Source organism: Trachemys scripta, chromosome 7, assembly GCF_013100865.1.
Source record: "Trachemys scripta elegans isolate TJP31775 chromosome 7, CAS_Tse_1.0, whole genome shotgun sequence".
Taxonomy (NCBI): domain Eukaryota; kingdom Metazoa; phylum Chordata; order Testudines; family Emydidae; genus Trachemys; species Trachemys scripta.
In genome coordinates this window covers 108,465,595-108,485,225 of record NC_048304.1, presented here as the reverse complement: position 1 = coordinate 108,485,225, position 19,631 = coordinate 108,465,595, and the positions used below count along the sequence as shown (strand labels likewise).

Genomic DNA, 19,631 nt, shown 5'->3' with positions numbered 1-19,631 from the left:
CCTTTGGTAATACAAACAGTACAAAATAACAGACATTTTATTTTGACTGCACGGTTCAGAGAGTGGTTGAAAGTCTTCTTTTTAGAGGTACATCCCCAATACTTGCTACCTAAGTTGCCCTCCAGCCCAGTTTCTGTTTAGCTTCAGAGAAATAATATACCTGGCAAGTTTAACTATTACATGATGTCCATTCATTGTGTGAAATAGTGACAACATGTAATTTAGCTGGAATGTATTGTTTTCTTTTCAACTGGTTTAAATTGTAAGTAGCAAAGAGCTTTATACAAACTCTAGTAAAACCTGAACAGGAAATTTTTGGCATGTGATAATTATTGCACACACATTTTGGTTCATATTATGCTTGCCTTCCTCATGTAAGGACTCACATCTAAATCAATGAAACTCTACTTCAGGATTTACCCCTCTGAATGCTGAACATGTATATGGTCCTCCTCATATTAGTATCTGAGTGCTCCCACAGTCCACCTCTCCTGCTCCCCTATGGCTTTACTGTATAGTTCTTCCAAATGTTCTGAACCATGCCCATGATTTCTTCATTTTTTTGTCTGCAATAAAGTTTACATATTTGTGGCACCTACAATAAGATACCAAAAACAGCTTGCACTTCCAGGATGTTGGTTTGGTTTAATTCACCCGTCTCTTGATTTTACATGCTTCCATTAGAGTTACAGGTATATAATGGATATAAAGTCCACATTTGTTTCTCACAGAATCCATCCAAGACATATGAAATGGAGGGGAAGTTGAGGTTTTGCATAAAATTATACTTGGCCTTCTGACCTGACTTATGGTTGGTTTATCAGGTGGGTCCTTGTGAATAGCCATCTGGTAACGTTTATAGACCTGGTAAGATTCCTGAAATGTGGCTTTGAACTGGCAACTTGGTGGAGATGATCTCACTACCCTCACCTTCAGAAGAAGTTAAAGATAGATTCATTATTGCAATATCACATAATTACATACATAAATAAAAGCTGATGAAAGATACCACAAGTAGAGAAATTCTGACTTTCTGCAAAACAGATCACAGTTAAAACATCAAACTTAAAAGTCTAATTAATAAATCAGGCTTCAATCTTTCAAATTTTTTTCAGGTGTGTGTTAGCTAAAAAATTCTACCCTGTATCAGATAAATGAAGAAGGTTCTCTTATTCTTAGTGCATGAAACTTGAGTTTTTCTAAGTATTAATTTTAAGGTAATTAAGCCCTAATATTAGAAATATACAAATATTGTTCAAAAACTAATAAGCCAATAAGTGAAATGCAAGACACTAACTGATCTCCATAATTTAAAAATGTGCTTTTACTGTAATCTCACATCATGCTGAAAAAATGCTAGATGCACTTAAGCCTTGGAAGTCTGAACTCTATACTTTCTGGAGGGAGGCCACTCTTCCCTTGTGGTGATGACAGTAGAACAGTTAGACCTTTTCCTAATTAAAAGGAAAAGGAGAGAGGAATCATAAAATCACAGGAATCATAGAAATGTTGGACAGGTCATCTAGTCTAGTCCTCTACACCAATGCAGGACTAAGTATTATCTAGACCATGGGTTCTCAACCTTTTTCTTTCTGAGGCCAACCCAACATGCTATAAAACTCCACAGCCCAGTTGTGCCACAACTGTTTTTCTGCATATAAAAGCCAGGGTTGATGTTATGGGGTAGCAAGCAGGGCAATTGCTCAGGCTTCGGCTTTCCACCCTGAGCCCCAGCAAGTCTAACACTGGCCTTGCTTGAAACCTGTTCGCAGCCCCCCCCAGGGGGCCATGAACCCCTGGTTGAGAACCGCTGATCTAGACCACCCCAATTACTGTTTGCCTAACCTTTTCTTAAAAGCCTCCAATGATGGAAATTCCACAGCCTCCCTAGGTACTTTTTCCTGTGCTTAACTACCCTTACAGTTAAGAAGTCTTCCTAATGTCTAACCTAAATCTCCCGTGCTGCAATTTAAGCCCATTACTTCTTGTCCTGTCCGGTCCTCATTTTGTTGCTCTCCTCTGGACTTTCTCCAATTTGTCCACATTTTTCCCAAAACTGTACACAGTACTCTAGCTGAGGCCTTATCAGTGCTGAGTGGAAGAATTACTTCTCATATCTTACTTGCAAAAACATCCCAGAATGATATTTGCTTTTTTTGCAACAGTATTACATTGTTGACTCATATTTAGTTTGTGGTCCCATTATAATCCCAGATACTTTTCTCCAGTACTAGGCAATCATTTCTCATTTGCTGTCCCCATTTCCTACCTGTTAATTGCTTCAGAAATTGGAATTTACTAGTGAGTTACAACAACAGGCATCCTCATGACCAACGAAAAGTAACTGAAATTTTTAGTTTATAGTGAAAATGGCTGCTTCCTAGACTAAAAAAAAGTGATGTGATATATAGACCACCTCATCTTCATCCTGTATCTTCAGGCATATTTAAGGGTTCAATTTCAAGGACAGCATGGAAACAATATAATTTCCAGTTCTGGGCAGATTCTGTTGTTGCCTATAAAATCCACCATGACCCATGAAAACTCATGGAATCACCCTTCGGCAGTTGTGCTGGCTCCCTCCTGCAAATCCTCCTAAACTCTGGGCTCCCCTTCCACAGGCCTAGTTTCTTCCTGTCAACTATCCCTCCTTCCTTCTTAATACATAAGTCCTCTCCTACTCTCCTGTAACTAAACTGTATCAGAAAGCTTGGAAGAATAAGCCAGGCCTGTGGGGTTTTTCTTTATTTTATTTTTTTTTATTTAGGCTGTACAAATCAAGCCATTATTTTTCCACCACTGGTGATCTTTTCAACCTATTAGCACAAAGCACTATATTTCTCAACTTCAGTCAATATTATGAATGCTACTGCCCATAGTGGTCAATAACAACCAGGCGCTAGTTTATAGAAGAGGCAAGAAAGTCTTCTATATGCTATTCTCTGTCTCATATTCCAGGAACAATGTTTGTCCAATTTAAAAACAAACAAAAAACTTCGAAAGTTCTCAAAACTCAGACTTGCCAGCTGGTAGCCAGTATATTACAAATTCTTTTGTAACTCATTTAATAGATGATAGTATTGACTGTCATTAAGAAAAAAAATTATAGATGCAAATTTTGATGAACTGCTATAAATCATTTCAGGCGTGCGTTTACAGAAAAGAGTTTTGTACTACACCTTTTCAATTCAGTTGTAAGAACAGGTATTATTTTCCTATTAGATTCATCATCATTTTTCTCTTCATAACACTCAGCTAATTCTAAGTCTTTCATTTGTAAACTGATTTTATACACCATGATTCAAAGTATTTTGTTAAATGTAGGGTTCTCAGCTAATAAGAGTCCCTGACTGTAAGAGCCAGCGTGCCCTCTAGAGGCCCAGCAAGGCTCTACCTTTGTTTTCTCAGTCATAAGATTTCAAGTGGAAATTTTTTAAAAATGGCTAGGCAATTTATGAGCACATGGTTCTAAATAACTTAGGTACTTTTGAAAATCTCCCTGATAATGTATATTTTGTAGCAAAATATATTTTCAAAAGCTGACAAATTAAGTGCTGGAAATGTAAATAGTATTTATCATTGCTCCAATGCTTTTATTTTAAAAAGTGAGCCTTTTCCACTTCAAATGTTTTCACAAGTCTTTTCTTTGAAAGCTGCTTCTAATGGTAGAAATTATTTATCTTATGTATGTGCATAAAAATAAATCAGTAACAATGTAATTGGCAATACCTCTAACTGATGTGTGGCATCATCAGGTAAGGAGACAAAAATGAAGTCTTCAATGGACTTAGGTTGGTTCACTTTAGATTTAGAGTTTTGAGAGAGTAAAACCTGAGGCTCCACTTGACTTGGAGTGCCTTCAAGTGAGTGTGTCTGGTTCTGAAGAAGCTTGTGCAATTTTCTTTCCTTCCGAATGTCCTTAGCTTTTCGACAGGGCGGCTTGCTCAAATCAGCCCCTTTTCCTAGAAGGACATAAACAAAGAATTAAACAACAAGGTTATATCACAAGAAAAATAGCTATTACATGAAAGGTGGGACAGAAGAGAGTTGGTTACAAACAATACTTTTACAAAAGATTTTTTTTTTTTTTTTAAATAGCATGATGATTTTTAGCATTTACACAGCATTTAGCTTTTCCATGTTCAGAACATTTTGCAGCCATTAGCTAGGAACCCACATGCCTTAAGGCAAGCCAGACCTAAACTGCTGCAAGATCATTCCTTTCATGGCATCTGACATGGCAAACTAGAAATCCTACGGTAGCGTCACTTAAATTAAAATTTGAGATTTTTAAATGAATTGAACAAAAATACAATCATTACAGTAGCCCTCATTCATTTTGACATTAAATTCAATTTTACACTGTCCCCTGAACTCAGTTTTCAATATGCTGCATATTTTTGGTCTAAATGCATAGCTGCATCATATAAATGATAAAGGATTTTAGCTGCTGAGTAGGAAATGGGATGTTTGGCACGGAAGTCAGTTTGAAATCAGAGATAAACACAGCAGGTGGATGTTTCAGCTAAAATGCTCAGCCAATAAGATGGTTGGTTTCAGAATTAATGCTCCACTGAGACAAATGGGCAGAGCTACACTTTCATGCTTTCTACAGACTCAGGAGTATAATCTAGTTATAGCTCATTCATTCACATTTTTATGCTGATATTCACAACCACAAGGACTAAAATACCTATTTATTTTAAATGAAATCTTAAATTCTGTAGTGAAGGTATACTGTAAATAATGGATTCCGTGGTGGCAGAAGTGCAAAATAAACAAGGCCCTGACAATAGCCCCATGATGCAAATATAATTCCCTCTTTAGAGATGGAGAAACTGAGGTAGATGGTTAAAGGTCTTGGCTTAGACCCCAAATCAGTTTCAGAGTCAAGGATACAAATCAAGACTTCCCAATTCCTGACACACACACACACACACTGCTTAAATCACCACCACACGTATCCACAAACAAAGGCCCACTCCTATTTAGCTGCATTGTGTAAAACAGTAGTATATCCAAGCAACTAAAAGGATCACCTTGAGGCACTGGAAAGACTTGTCACCACCAACTGAGAATTGATATATTGCATCAGCAACGCAAAGGGCAACCTGACAGAATCATGCACAGGACACAAAGTAGAACGAATTTATTTCACACTGCCAGGAAACCCTTTGCTACATACATATAGTCATCGCCAATAGCTCTAATATGCAGAGCAGAGAAGAATTAAAGGCCAGGTAAGTGTGTAGTCTGAAGTACTAACAAGCTTGCCTACTTTTAAAAAGGTTTAAATAACTATATTGACACCCCATCGTCATGAGTATTTTGAATGTGCATATTTTTACGTCGGCTCTTATTGTTTACTTCTTAAGTTTGGTTGTGAAATAGTATTTATTTTTAAAAAGACGACAAATGTACAAGAGGAATGTGTATGGGAAAGAGTCATTAGTGATAGCTTAAAGATTATCGGACCATATATATTATAACGTAAGTGAGAAAAGTAGTGCTTCACTGATCACGAATACTGAGTAAAATTTTCAGAAGTGCATAACTGACTTTGGAGTTTAATTCTCATTTTCAGAAGTGGTTGACTTAAAAAATGATTTTCAATGGGACTTACAAAGCTCTAAAGTGCCCTCATCACTTTGAGAATAAGACTTCAATGTTTTTGAAAATTTTACTGTCTGAATATATATCTACAACTCTAAATTATGAAAAAAACTGTACAATAGTATGTATAATTTCACAATATTTTCTTATATTTCCATTTCTAACATTTCCATTTGTTTCAGAAGCAAATAAATATTCAAAATATCATTCTTATCTTATTTAAATCACATTGAAAACAGGATAATGTATAGAAGGCATTTGGTACAATATTTTACAACAGGTCTCTCTAGAAAATACAGCATTTTGGTATTCTAGTATTTACGTAATTTACAAGATCTGAAAAAACTACCAACCACTCTCACTTCCATTATTAAAGGTATTTTCTTCTTTAGCAAATGAAAATGGCACATCAGCTGTAATATGTATGATACTGCTACAAAAAAAAATATTCTTAGCTTTGTTGTGAAAATCTCACTTTATTTTTATATGTATCATTTAAATTCAGATTTTTTTTACCTACTGAAGAAACATCTAATACTTATGCTTTACAAACTGAGCTTTTCTTTTCAAAAATAATCAAGCCTTTTAAAGCTTTTTCCAACCATATACAAGCTTTGTACCTGTAAAAACACTTGAAGTCAGATTCATATTGGAGTACCGACGTCAAACAGTTAAAATGGAAAAATCTTACACCTATTAATTATGCCTTTAAGAAAGCATATTCATTTTTAGACATTTGATAGAATGCAGAACATTACATGTATTCATGCAAGTCACAGTTATTAATTCAAAGGGTGTATTCTTAGATTTCATTGGACCCATCATGCTGCAGGAAACACACCAACACATTGCTTACAGTAATTAAAACTCTCCTGATACTTACGGAAATGGTCTAATGCAATTTTTCTCCTGCTTTTCACTGAAAAGGTATTAAAGTATTTCAATACACTTCAAAATTAATATTTTCAATATTAATCATTGTTTAAAGCTGCTAATTTATGACTAGACTCACTGAATTCCTGTTCACCTTCAAATTCTGCCTCTCTTTCCCACTGACACCTTTTCTAAACATTCAGATATGTTACTTTCCTATCTCGCATGAAGCTGAACTATATGTCTGAGTTTAAATAAACTATAACAGGCCTATTTCCATTTCTAGAATGAGAGACAATCATTTAAATTTATGCATACCCCTCTGATCCAGAGGTACAAAGGGGCCTTCTACTAGTTCATTTGGTAAAAACATAGATATGGAATGATGCAGAGAAAGAAATGAAGAGAAAGTCTCCCTTTGCAGAAATGGTCCCTCTGGAGAGAAAAAACAGAAAAATACTTGAGTCCTGACCCCTTATTAGAATTTTGCTGATATTCATGGTTGATAGTGAGTCTAAAACCAGTAGCTACATGTTACAGATACAGTCTTTCACGAACAAATGTTGAAGGTACATAAATTAAGGCAATACAAATTATAATTTTCCCTTTTGTTCATTAAAAATAATGGGTGCTGAATACTTCCATAACCTAAAGGTTTAAGAATGAACTCACTACTCTCTACCCAAGCTCTACAGATATTGTGCAATGATAAACAGGGCTGGTCAAAAAATTTCCATTAAGTTGTGTTATTATTTTATTGTGGGTGGTGGTAGCTGTTGTGTTATGGTTTTTGAAGAAGTCCAATTACGTATACTGGAGAAAACATAAGACTTAGAAAAAGATAATTGAAGAAAATATTCCACTCTTTTAAATCTATTATTTTCTTTACTTAGCTTCATTGGACAAGATATTGAACCTTTCAAAAGTGACTGATCCTTCAAGTCAGCAATAATATTTTGGTCTTGGTCCAAGACTTAAATGAAGCAAGACCCAGATCACTTAACGGGGAAATTCTTGATCTGTAGTCTCATTTCCATTTGCTTTTATACAACAAAATGAACTCAGAACTTCCATTTTATAAGTATGATATTGACAATGAGGCAAAAGCTATCAATGTTCGAACACAAGATATGGGGAATATCAATAGTTGGAAAATTAACATTGATTTCATCCAGTTCGAAGAAAGGACAGCTATTTCCTGTGCTTTCCTCATAGGAGCACTTAAACAAAATGTTTAACAAAACATCCTTAAATAAGTTGTATATTCATTACCAGCACCAGTTTGCCTAATTTTAACTGCTTATGCCAAATGTAAATCTATAAATTAAAATGTTTATAGGCCACAAGAGACAGTGTGATGAAGGGATTTTCCCCCAACATTTCAGGTACTGCCTTTCAGAGTCCTTTCATTGTTTTTTATATCTTTCAAATAACCCAGTGTTACCTGTTAAGTACCACAGACTACTGAGTCCCATGATCTCCTCTGCTTTTGTGAGTGGGCTGTGGGGGGGGGAGAGAGAAACAGAAAGATTGCAAATTCTGCAACAATACTGTTCCTGACTCTGCAGGTACTCTGCAAGGTCCAAGGTCAGAAAGGAACTGGCTGTTGTGTGCTACACTGTCTTCTTCCAAAACTACATGGCAAACTAGTGTAGCTAATGACAGAGTCAGCATTACCTTGTGCATGTTCCATTTCCAGGCCTTAAAACTGGGTTAGTGGCTCTGAAAGATCGTTCCTGCTAAAGGGTTGTAAGGGACCAAGAGGGCAGTGCAGAGACAGATTTATTTCTACACCGGAAAGAATAGAGGACCATTTATTTTTGCAGATTTTTAAAAAAAAAAAAAAGAGAGAGAGAGAGAGAGAGAGACAGACACAGTTATAGCAAATACTTTATGACAAATTGTTGAAGAAAGATTTGGGTGCCATTAGTGTTGTCCTGGAATCAATACAGTTCAGAATTAGTCGTTGTGACTATTTTGTAAAGAGATTTATCTTTAATTTTGGAAGTGTCCTGGACAATCAAATGCCGTCATCAGAAGTGTCAAAGTTATGAAACGTTTCAACTATGGTCACATAAACTAGAATAAAAAAAACTAACTAAGCAAGGATAATCTAACCAAAAATGTCTAGCTGTGGATAACCAACTGTAAGGATAAGGCCTTTTCCTGTAGGCACATTCTAAGTTCCGAGACCTTTTTCTGCAGCCATAGTAGGAGAGCAGCAGCCATGAACCAAGAAGCAGAATGGAATGTGAGGATGCGACAGCTAAATTACATTAAAAACAATGTAATATCGGGCTATTAAGAAGGCAATCCTGTCCTAATAATACCCACCATTACTAGATAAAGAAACAGATCTTAAGGTGGTTTAAGAAAACTTTGCCTGATAAGCGATTTCTTGCCAGACAGAATGCTATCAACAGTTGTGGTTGTAAAATCCCTACTTTATTTTTTCTTCTTTATGGTCCCCACTTTACTATTGTTTATGTGTATGGCCTCTCTCTGGTTCTTTGATTGTTTCTGTCTGTTGCATAACTAATTTTGCTACGTATAAATCAACGATAGTGGTGGGGTAGGATTGGTTAAAGAATTGTTTACAATATGTTAGGATTGATTAGAAAATTGTTTAGTAATATTTTAGTAAAATGATTGGTTAAGGGACAACTAAGCAAGAATCAAGTTTCACTATATTAACTGGGGTCCAAAAGGAAGTTCTTGGAAACCAGCTCCAGGACATAGCCCCAAGATCAGAGCTGGCAGTCCTCAGCACACTGCCAATGACACCATGCAGAAGCTGGAGTCCCGCAGATGACCTAATCCTGACTGGCCATTGTATGCTTAGAATGTGCATTGTTTTGGTGATTGTTAATAAGTAGAAGTTAAGTAGGATATTACTGTGTAAGGCTCTTTCACTGGTAAAAGACCTCGTAAACCCGCAAAAGATTAAGCCATGAGTCCACAGGGAATGGGCTCTGAGCCCAAGGAGGAGTAAAGTTAGGTGCCTGTCGTCTGGAGCCCAAAGAACTGGGAAAGGGTAGGGGTGCCTAAATCAACCGGGTTATGCCTTGAGCCCTAGGAACTAGGTAGTGGTGGGATGTCCTAGTGTGCGCAGGCAACAAGTTTAGGGAAAAGTTGAGTGCCGTAGAGTGGGTGTAACACAATATTGTGAGGATAACACCACCTCTTTACTCTCAGTGAAAGACAGAAAAGCCTCCATAATGTCATCCAAAGGCTTTTTGTTAAAGTGCAATAACGGCTTAAAAATTGTTTTTTTTACCAGTCATTTATAAAACAGAAGAGAGCCCTTCCTTCTGCCCTGCCCTCCTCAGAGCTTCCTAATGCGAGAAGAAAATGGTTTCCATTGCCCCACTCCCTCCTTTCCTCCGGAGCTTGTTTGGTTGTTTAGGTTCTCTTCACTTTTGAATAGCACCAATGCCTGCCTCCAGTGCTACCGCTTGGGAAATTTTGTACAACCGTAAAAACACTGTAGCTAGATGTCTGCAAGACACTGCATTGGTTCCCACTGGGAGACTTATCTTCACAATCATTAAGTTTAGAAACTTTATCTTTTAAAAATAGATTGTGCAGAAACTGATGGCGTGGCTCACCCAGGAAAGTTTCCCATTTGCCACTGGCAAGTGAATTTCTCAAACCCTGATTATCATCCAGAAAGTAACTCTAGAAATAGCACCCACTTTCTTTAGTGACAAATTACTTTACTTTTTATTCCTGCTAGCACTAAACCAGCAAGAAAGCTATGGGAGAGTGAGCTGGATTCTTTCCTGGAATGCACATCAACATACATCTGTTAGCTAAATTCCTCATGCAGACTACTGCTAGTGAAAATGTGAAGGCCAGAAACAACACAGATTGGCAAAGAAAACAGAGCTGCTATCAGGTAGAAAAAAAGGCATGCATGCATATTCGATATGGAGCAGAGGTACCATACTGCATTCCTGAGGTAGCTTCTTCCACTGGCAAGCCTGCCATGATTCACCAGAACGATTCTAATCTAATGGACTTGAGCAGTGTTCACTACATCTGGGAGGGTGAAGACTTCCCAAAGACCTTGGGAAAAGGCATGACTGGCCAATAATTGGGAGGTTGTAACTGCCACACCCCACCACCACTCTTGCTCTCTTCCTCTGCAATTCCTGCCAATGTAATGAAAAGAATATAAGTGATCATCCTTATTGTTCAGCTAACTAACATTTTTGTTTAGGCGAATAATACTTTTAATCTAGAGATCTCAAAGCACTCGACAAAGATAAGTAAGCATCATTATCCCCATTTGACAGATTGGGAAACCACAAGGATTGTGACAGTGCCCAAGATCCTAGAAGAAGTCAGCAGAAGAGTTTAAAATATTCATGATACTCTTGAAGAGTTTTTTTGAGCACTGAGCCTGTCCTCAGCATCTGTTTAATTTCACATTTCTGCTGTAAATTTCACAAACAATATATTAGCAAAGGAACAGGGCTAGCCTTACCATGAGGCGAACTGAGACGGCCACCACAGGTGCCAGACTGTGGAGGGGGTGCCACTAGGACCCAGAGTGTAGAAAATTGTGTCTGCTGCTGGTGCACATGTATTCTCTCTGCTCTAGATGCACAGAGATGGTGGAGTGCTGTGCTGGAGAAAGGAGGGCACAAGAGAGATAACAGGCAGGCAGGAGAAAAGATGAGAGGGAATTAACAGAAAGCTGCAGGGAGGGAGAGGAGGAGAAGCTTCTTATGTACCTCTCTAGCATCCCTAGGAGCCTGGACTGATTAACACCAGCTTCTCAGGGAGCTTCCTGTTTCCTGCTGCTTCCCTGAACCCACTTGAGGCGAACAGGCAGTCAACTGAAGTAGTAGGAGCCAGTTAGACCCTTAAGACATTGATACCTTCCCTCACTCAGGCCCTGCTACCAGCCTGCTTATTTATCCCCTTCAATTGAGTGGTGAGAGCCACTATCGCTGGCACAGAACAACAGTCATGAGTGAAAGAAGAAAACGCCCCTCTGAGGCAGCATCAGGAAAAACAAGCAAGCAAAGGAAGCTTTTCTATCTAAGCAGGAAGGAGCTCTCCTGAGATACATACACACAAATGTTCACAGTGAGCCTTCCGGCCCCAGTGAGGATGTGCGTGGTAAGGAGATGCCTGATCTTCCAGTTAGTCAGAGTGCAGGTGACCTGGCAGCTACTGCAGCATCCATATCTCCATCTCAAATGGATGTAACCGTGCACATTCCTAAAGAAAAGTGTAGATCAGAGAAGGGTGTGATGGAGGTGCAAGAAACAGCTGCTGCTGAGTTTAGTTCCTTAAGTCTAGATGATCCAGGGACTGTGGACTCACATGAGCCTGAGGGACTTCCTTATACTGCATGGGACACAGCAAGTGAAAAACTTCATGTTCCCCAAAGACAATGAAAATAGAAGTTTCCATCCAACACATTACTGGCGTGAAATCCACAATGGTGACAAAGTGGAGAGGCCATGTCTTATGTACTCAAAAACCCAGAATCCTGCATGTTTTTGTTGCAAACTCTTTCAGTAATTTTCCAGCTATATTGGGTTCTACAGGAACAAAGGACTAGAAAAAAATCTGTCTAGAAAACTGGCATGCCATGAGAAGGCAGCAAATCACCAGAGAGCATTCCATAGGTGGAAAGAGCTTGAGATGAGACTAAGGTTAAAGGCCACCATAGATGATCAGCATCAAGAGAAGATTGCATCAGAGTCTCTTTACTGGCAAAATGTTCTGAAAAGGCTCATTGCCACTGTGAGAATGCTTGCTACCCAAAACGTAGCACGGCATGGCACTTCAGATCAGCTCTATGTGCCAAACAATGAAAACGTCCTTAAAATTGTGGAGCTGATGGCCGAGTTTGATGCTGTACTCCAGGAGCATCTAAGAAGAGTCACCACCCAAGAAACGTACACACACAACTACCTTGGAAAAACAATTCAAAATGAGACCATACAGTTACTGGCAACAAAAGTCAAACAGAAGATTGTGGCAGATCTGAAGTCAGCAAGATATTACTCTGTTATTCTGGACTGCACATCTGACATCAGCCATAAGGAACAAATGACTTTAATGGTGCATTTTGTAACAACAATAGAACCTAGTGAAAATGTCCCTGCAATGGTGACTGTCTGAGAGCATTTTCTAGAATGTATTGACATTGATGATACTACAGGAGCTGGTATGACAAATGTGCTTCTTAAAAAGCTGGAAGATACGGGAAGTGCAACAGCTGACGTGAGAGGTCAGGGCTACCATAATGGTGCCAACATGAGAGGAAAGAACAGAGGAGTGCAGACATGGATCCGAGAGTTAAACCCTCGAGCTTTTTTTGTCCCATGCGGTTCTCATTCATTGAACTTGGTGATCAGTGATGCAGCATCAGCTTCTAGGGAGGCTGCTGAATTTTTTAATGTAATTCAAAGCATCTATGTATTTTTCTCTGCATCAACTCATCGATGGCAAATTTGGAAGCAACATCTGGGAACATCCTCTCTGACACTGAAACCATTGAGTGCCACATGATGGGAAAGGCGAGTGGAGGCGATGAAGCCTATCAAACGCGAAATTGGGAAGATAGATGATGCCATAGTTGCCATTATGGAGGATAATGCTATGACAGGAACTGTTCGTGGGAGAACAGTGGCAGAAGGAAATGCAGTCACCAGAAACAAACATAGCCACATATTTGAAGTTTAGTGTTGTGGCATGACATACTGTTTGAAATAAATGTTGTAAGCAAGAGACTCCAAGGTGTTGACTTGATATATCTGGAACAATGGAACAACTGGACAAAGCAAAGTCATACCTACAGTCTTACCGGTCAGATGAGGGATTTCAAAAAGTTCTGAAGAGCGCACAGAAGTTAGCAGAGGAACTTAACACTGAAGCTATTTTCCCACCCATTCAAGAATACAAGAGTCACCGAAGAAGATGACATTTTGATTACGAGGCACGGGATAATCCCATAAGAGACCCCAAACAACAAATCAAAGTTGAATTCTTTAACCAGGTGCTAGATTGTGCAATACAGTCAATTGAAGAACGTTTCAAGCAACTCAAGGAACACAGCAGTATATTTGGGATGTTGTATGATATTCCAAAACTCCTCACTATACCTGAAGAAGACCTACACCAGCAATGCAGGGCACTAGAGACAGTGTTGACACATGACGACATGCGCGATATTGATGCGAGTGATTTAGGTGATGAACTGAAAGCCCTTTCAAGATACATTTCAGCAGGATCAACTCCAAAGGCTGTTCTGGAATATACGTACACAAATAAGATGATCACCCTCTTTCCAAATGCTTTTGTTGCTCTGCGCATACTTCTAACACTTCCTGTAACAGTTGCCAGTGGAGAACGCAGCTTCTCCAAGCTGAAGTTAATAAAAACACATCTATGCTCCACAATGACACAGAAGAGGCTGGTCGGCCTTGCAAACATCTCAATAGAGCATGAGCTGGTCCAGACTGTGGACCTTCAGGAAGCAGTTCAAATCTTTGCAACCAAGAAGGCACAGACAGCACCACTTGATTATTCAAACAGATAAAAATGCTAGTATTTACTAGGCAGACAAGAAAAGTTAAATTTGTTGTTCAGGCGTTTGAAAGTTAAGTGTTACTTAAAATTTTTGAACAAGGCATTTTAAGTTGTTAGTTCTCCTTTATTGGGGTAGGTAGCAGAGCAGTACCATGAGAGGAGTAGAACAGGAACAAGGCAGAATTGAGACCTTTCAAAGTTTTGGCCCAAGCGAGAGGGCATGGGGGCATCATTTGAGTTCCCCGCTTCAGGTGCCAAAATGTTGTGGGCCGGCTCTGCAAAGTAATAAATTCATTGGTTTAACTTTTTTTTTTTTTTTTTTTTTTTAAAGAAAAATTCAAACCTTTTTTCCTTATGAAAGTGTGCAGAAACAGACCGCTTATTCTGTAGGACAATGACCTGCTTATGTAAAGAGGTTTTTATTTCTACATAAACAAATTTTATCATGGAAAACGTCAACTTTTTCCAAGGCAAAAACTAAACATCTAGTTTAAAACTTTCCAGGTTGAGAGAAGTAACCTTTAACACTAACTACATTTAAAATTATAGGTATATTGAATAAGATTTGGTGGGTTTGTAACTCACTTTTATATTTTATTTAAACCCTGCCAAAAACAAAAAGGACAGCACCGGAAATTTCTGTTTCTAAAATATATATGCTTAATTTTTAAAATAATGAATACAAACATTACATTTCAAACTTCCTGTATCTGCATCTATATTGTTTAAAAAGTGTCACACAATGTTATTCTTTATACAAATTGAGGACTGTACCTCGACTTTAAAAAAGGCAATTTATATTAATCTTTACTCATGGCTGCCATCTGCTGTCAATTTCCATTTAGTTTGCATTCAAGGTCTAGGAAAACAGTTTACTTAGTTAATGGCAAAGCTTTGTCTTTTTAACAATTAGTTTTTCTATTTTTTTCGTAAAATGTCCACAAGGGGGTGGAAAAGTATTTGACTTTTAAAAACATAATCACCATATTCTAACAAGCCTTAGAAATCTGGCACCAGATTTACAGAAGTGCCAACGAGCAGCTTTCCCAATGCTCTTGCTGAGCACTTTTACAAGAAGTCTGGCTCTTTCATTTAGGTCAGTGGTCCCCGCCATGGCGCCCGCCGAGGCATTTATGTGCGCCCGCCTAGTGCCCAGCAGGGGAAAGAAGCCGGGGCCCCGTGCCTGCTGGGGACAGAGTACTCCGGGGCAGCGGGCGCCGGTATTCTCTGTCCTCGCAGCTTCTCTCCGGATTCATATATTATGTAATATTAAATATGATGTTTTGCATATTATTTAATGTACAAATACAAAATAAGCCTTGAAAAATTGTTGGCGCCCGCCACACTCTTCTGAAAACATGAATGTGCTACTGGCCACAAAAAGGTTGGGGACCACTGATTTAGGTACTTAAATGGGAGTTGTGTTGTTGAAAATCTGGCACTCTCTGGGTGAGTCTTTGCTAGGAAAAAAGGGTGTATTCTTAGTTTACTTCACATTAGCCAGTTGCTAACTAATGTAAGAAATAATTCATGAAGAGAAGGTGGTTTGTAGTTGTCACACGTTTTCAGGTAAAGCTAACCTCTAGGCTCCCCCATAGTCTGTACACTTACCTACCAACATGTGTGAAAACTACAAACTGCCTTGTCTTTCTTCACTAGGGTTTCACCCAGTATAGTTAGCATGTGCTCACTAACAGGAGGTAAGAACACACCCTTTTTTCTAATAAAGACAATCCATCATGGGGGTTGATCATTTTTGAAAACCTAGTCCATGAGCTATAAATTGCCTGGCTCCTCTGCCACAGTAAGCAATATCACAGCTCCCATAAACAGAAGAGTTTAGAATGGAAGGACTCCTGTTCAAGCTATTCCTTTAGAATGCTCAATTTGTTGTTTTTTGCTTTGGTTTCCGTTTGGGGTTTTTTTTTAGGAATAAACGTCTCATACTTAGTTTCTGCCTTGAAAGGTGAATATTTTAGAAAACAACAACAAATTTGACGGCAGTTCAGAGATTGAACTGTAACTTGTGTGATAAAAATGTTAAACAACCACTAAGTTACGAAAAATGTTAAAAATATCTCCACTCCACTATTCTGCTTCTTAATTCCAAAGAAAAACTCTATAAGCAAAAATTCCCGTGCAGTGTTTGATACACGAAAACCCCAGCATTGTACAAATGCATGAGTCTCTGAAAGTGAAATGAACTAGAAAATGTCTATTTTTGCTGTATAAAAGAAGAGAAATGCAAATACTACACATACAATAAAAAAATACAGTTTCATTATCTCACATTTTACTATCGAGTAAGGGTGGGGGTTTTTAAACCTTTAAGTCTCTCAAAGAAAAATAAGGCTACAACCCAAACACATGAAATAAGCCAAGGGGCACTTCCATAAAGGGTCTTTCCATGGGGTCCAGGCCAAGGCAAAGCTATCCTTCTCTGGAGTGCAAAAACACTAGTATTCTGCTGCTGCAGCAAAGTACCATCCAACCTATCCTTGAACAGAAAATGGAAAGTACAACCCTAGTCCATTGGACATATACAAATGATGTTTTTTGTGTGTAAGAAACATAGCCCCTAAAAAGAAGAAAATAATTTATAAAAGTGCACAAATAAGACAGGCAACTGTAACAGAGAAAATAATTTAGAGGATAACTAGACCTACCACCTAAAGGAAGACAACCCTTAGTTAACTAGTTTTCATGAAGGGAAGTAACAAAGTCCACTTTTTTAGACACCAATTTGGTTTTCTATTGCTGCTCATGAGGTGAGATTTATCAATTGCCTATTTGGCTGGAGAGCCTAGATGACTCTCAAAGCTTCCATGAACTGGCAGCCATAGAAACTAGCAGCCCTGGACATAAATACCTGCTGGATGGCTCCAATGAGCTGAACAAAATGAACTGGGCAAAATATTGGGAGCACTAAAAACTCATGCAATATGCACCATATCTTGATTTACAGACAGAGTTCCCTGGGCAGCTGAGGGCATACAAAATAAAGAGGAACAGCCCTAGGCTTACCAGCCAAGGTATAACACTCTAACAAAACTAATCTGAAGGGAAAAATAAGGGGGGGAGGGAGGGACAAATAAAGAAACTTTGGCTACCTGGTTTGGGTGTTGTATGAACAAGTTTGGCTGAATTTGATCGTTCACTAGATCCTGCACTGTCTTTATCTACACACGTCTGAGGAGGCTCTGATTCCACTTTCTTCACAGTTACTTCTTTTTTCATTTCCTCCTCTTCGTTATTATCTTCAGTCTCCACCCTCTCAGTCTCCTCCACACTCAGGGGTTTCAATTCAGATTGACTGATGTCAGATTCATTTTTTAATACAAAACTGCAAGCAACAGCATCCTCTCTGTGGGAATCCATAGGTTCTTCTGTAATCAAGACAGATGACAAACTGTCAATGTAAGACAGGCAATCCACATCCATACCACACCAAGGTTATTATATTAACATTCATGTGAACCAAATCATTTAGAAACTACAACAGCTAGCAAGAATGCAGACAGTTATGATCTTGACACAATCAATTTTAGAGTATCAAGATAGGAAATAGTGACATGTAAAAAAGAAGGGGGGGCAGTGGGTGTAATTGTCTTTGGCTTGTATAAACATATCACTGGATTTTTATCCAACACTTAAAGAGACAGTCCACTTAAAAATCGCTTCCAAAATTATTTTTTTTAAACCTTTTAATGTCACAAGTAAAGCCCTACTTGAATTGTAGGATGACTGTCAAAAAAAGATTGCGGCTGAGTTGCAGACAAGCCATGGAAAATTGCAGAAAAGTAATAACGGACCTTATTATTTGTGGTAATAAAGTCCATTATTACTTTATTGCGATTTTCTGCTGTCAGCTGCCTGAGGCTGAGAGCAGGGGGGTTCCCGCTGTCAGCCACCGGGGCTGAGAGCGAGGGCCCGGGACTGCCTGGACTCCCACGGTCAGTCCCACACACACAGCGGGGCTCCCATGGTCAAAACTGCAATTGAAGCCTAATATTGCGGAATCCGCAATTTCCTCAACATCGCAAGTTAAGTAGGACCTTAGTTATAAGTAACAATTAAGATTATTATAAAAATATTCAAGGAAAGTCTATTTTTCCCACTTTTTAGGATCAGTTTTACAATCACGTTTCTCCTCTCCACCCAATATAGTCAGTCAGCTTCCAAAGGTGCTGGGGGCCTATGCACACAGCATCAAGGGGAACTTAGATTCAGAAGCAGATTTAGGCCTGAAACTACTTATAACTCAGACTGCTATTCTATCTTATTGATGGGAATAGAGCCTGCATTAACTCATATGAGCTATGCTGTTACTAGGGCCAGCTCTACCATTTTTTGCCACCCCAAGCGGCGAAGCAAAGGGGGGGGAAAAAAAGGCAGCCGCAGCAGTGCCGCCGAAGAAGAAAAAATGAAAAAGGTGCCGCCGAAGGAGGGGGGGAAAAAAAAAAAAAAAAAAACCTCGGCGTACCACCCCAAGAACGGACGGAGTGCCGCCCCAGGCACCTGCTTCCTTAGCTGATGCCTAGAGCCAGCCCTGGCTGTAACAATTGGATTCATGTACTTGTGCTTCATGTACACTGGCAAACACCAATACTCTCCACTCCAATACCACAATACCTTGTGCAGTGTGGTCACAGAGACAACATGCACAGCACTACACATCCTCTCTCTCCATCTTTACAATTTCCATCTGCCTAGCCAACAACAGGCTTAAGTGGCATAGAAAAAATTGTGTGATTGAATTTCATTATATAAATTATAGTTCACACTTTGCTCATGGCAACATCCAAAACAGTGTTGCACTTTTCCAATTTTACAAGTTTTTTCCAACATAAAAAAAAGATACAGTTATTGTTTGTTTGCAATACCCTCTTAGAAGCCTGAAAAATCAAATGTCTTCTTTGTGCCACACATCCATGATAACAGCTGTTTGCTTTCTTAAAATGGAACAATCGCAACTAATCTCACTTCAAACAAGAAAGATACTCATGCTAATAACTAATACTAATAACCTGCTTTGGCAGAGCCAATCGAGGAAGTACAAAATAACTGAAAGGCTCACACAAAAATAAGCCAGTTTTGTTTTTCTTTAAATTTCTCAGAGCTTTATTGAGTAGGGGCTCTTGTAATCACATGTGGGAATAAGGGCCCCTCAAATACCTCTCCCTTGAACCTGTTCAGATTGTGGCTTCAGTTGCAGGGGTGCGACAAGGCTTGCCTGATACTCCTCTAGCTAGAAAGTGGCCAGGTGCATGGTGGAGGAAGCAAGCTGCTATATGAAAAAAAAAAAAAGTTAAACTTACTCCTCAACAGAAAAGGAAGTAGCACAGGAGGAATTGTCACAATTCATTCCTAGTCTGCTCCTGGGGCAATGTAGCCAATGAAGGACAGGTCGTAAAGATACAGTATTTGGAATCCAACCAATAAACACGGAGGCTAGATTCTATCTTGTTTTTAGCTTTTTTTTTTTTTTTTTTTTTTTTTTTTTTTTAAATTAGAGTACTTCTTACCTACCCCACTCCTCCTATTAAACTTTCAAAGCCCCTTTCAGGGCCTGAACTATTTCTAAAAACATA

At 38.8% G+C, this 19,631-nt stretch overlaps 1 protein-coding gene across 6 annotated transcripts in view; it reads right to left on the bottom strand.

Annotated features, from left to right (window-relative positions):
* ATE1 (arginyltransferase 1) overlaps positions 1-19,631 on the bottom strand; it is a 151,752-nt gene that overhangs the window by 122,923 nt on the left and 9,198 nt on the right. For 4 of the 6 annotated variants that reach the window (XM_034775643.1, XM_034775638.1, XM_034775640.1 and 1 more), the window contains exons 5-6: positions 17,151-17,426; positions 3,730-3,962 (exon numbers count right to left, since the gene is read on the bottom strand). In XM_034775643.1, the coding sequence (XP_034631534.1) occupies positions 3,730-3,962; positions 17,151-17,426 (509 nt within the window). Of the gene's footprint in view, positions 1-801; positions 931-3,729; positions 3,963-17,150; positions 17,427-19,631 lie in introns of all 6 variants that reach the window. The other 2 variants (XM_034775639.1, XM_034775641.1) reach the window with 1 other exon arrangement.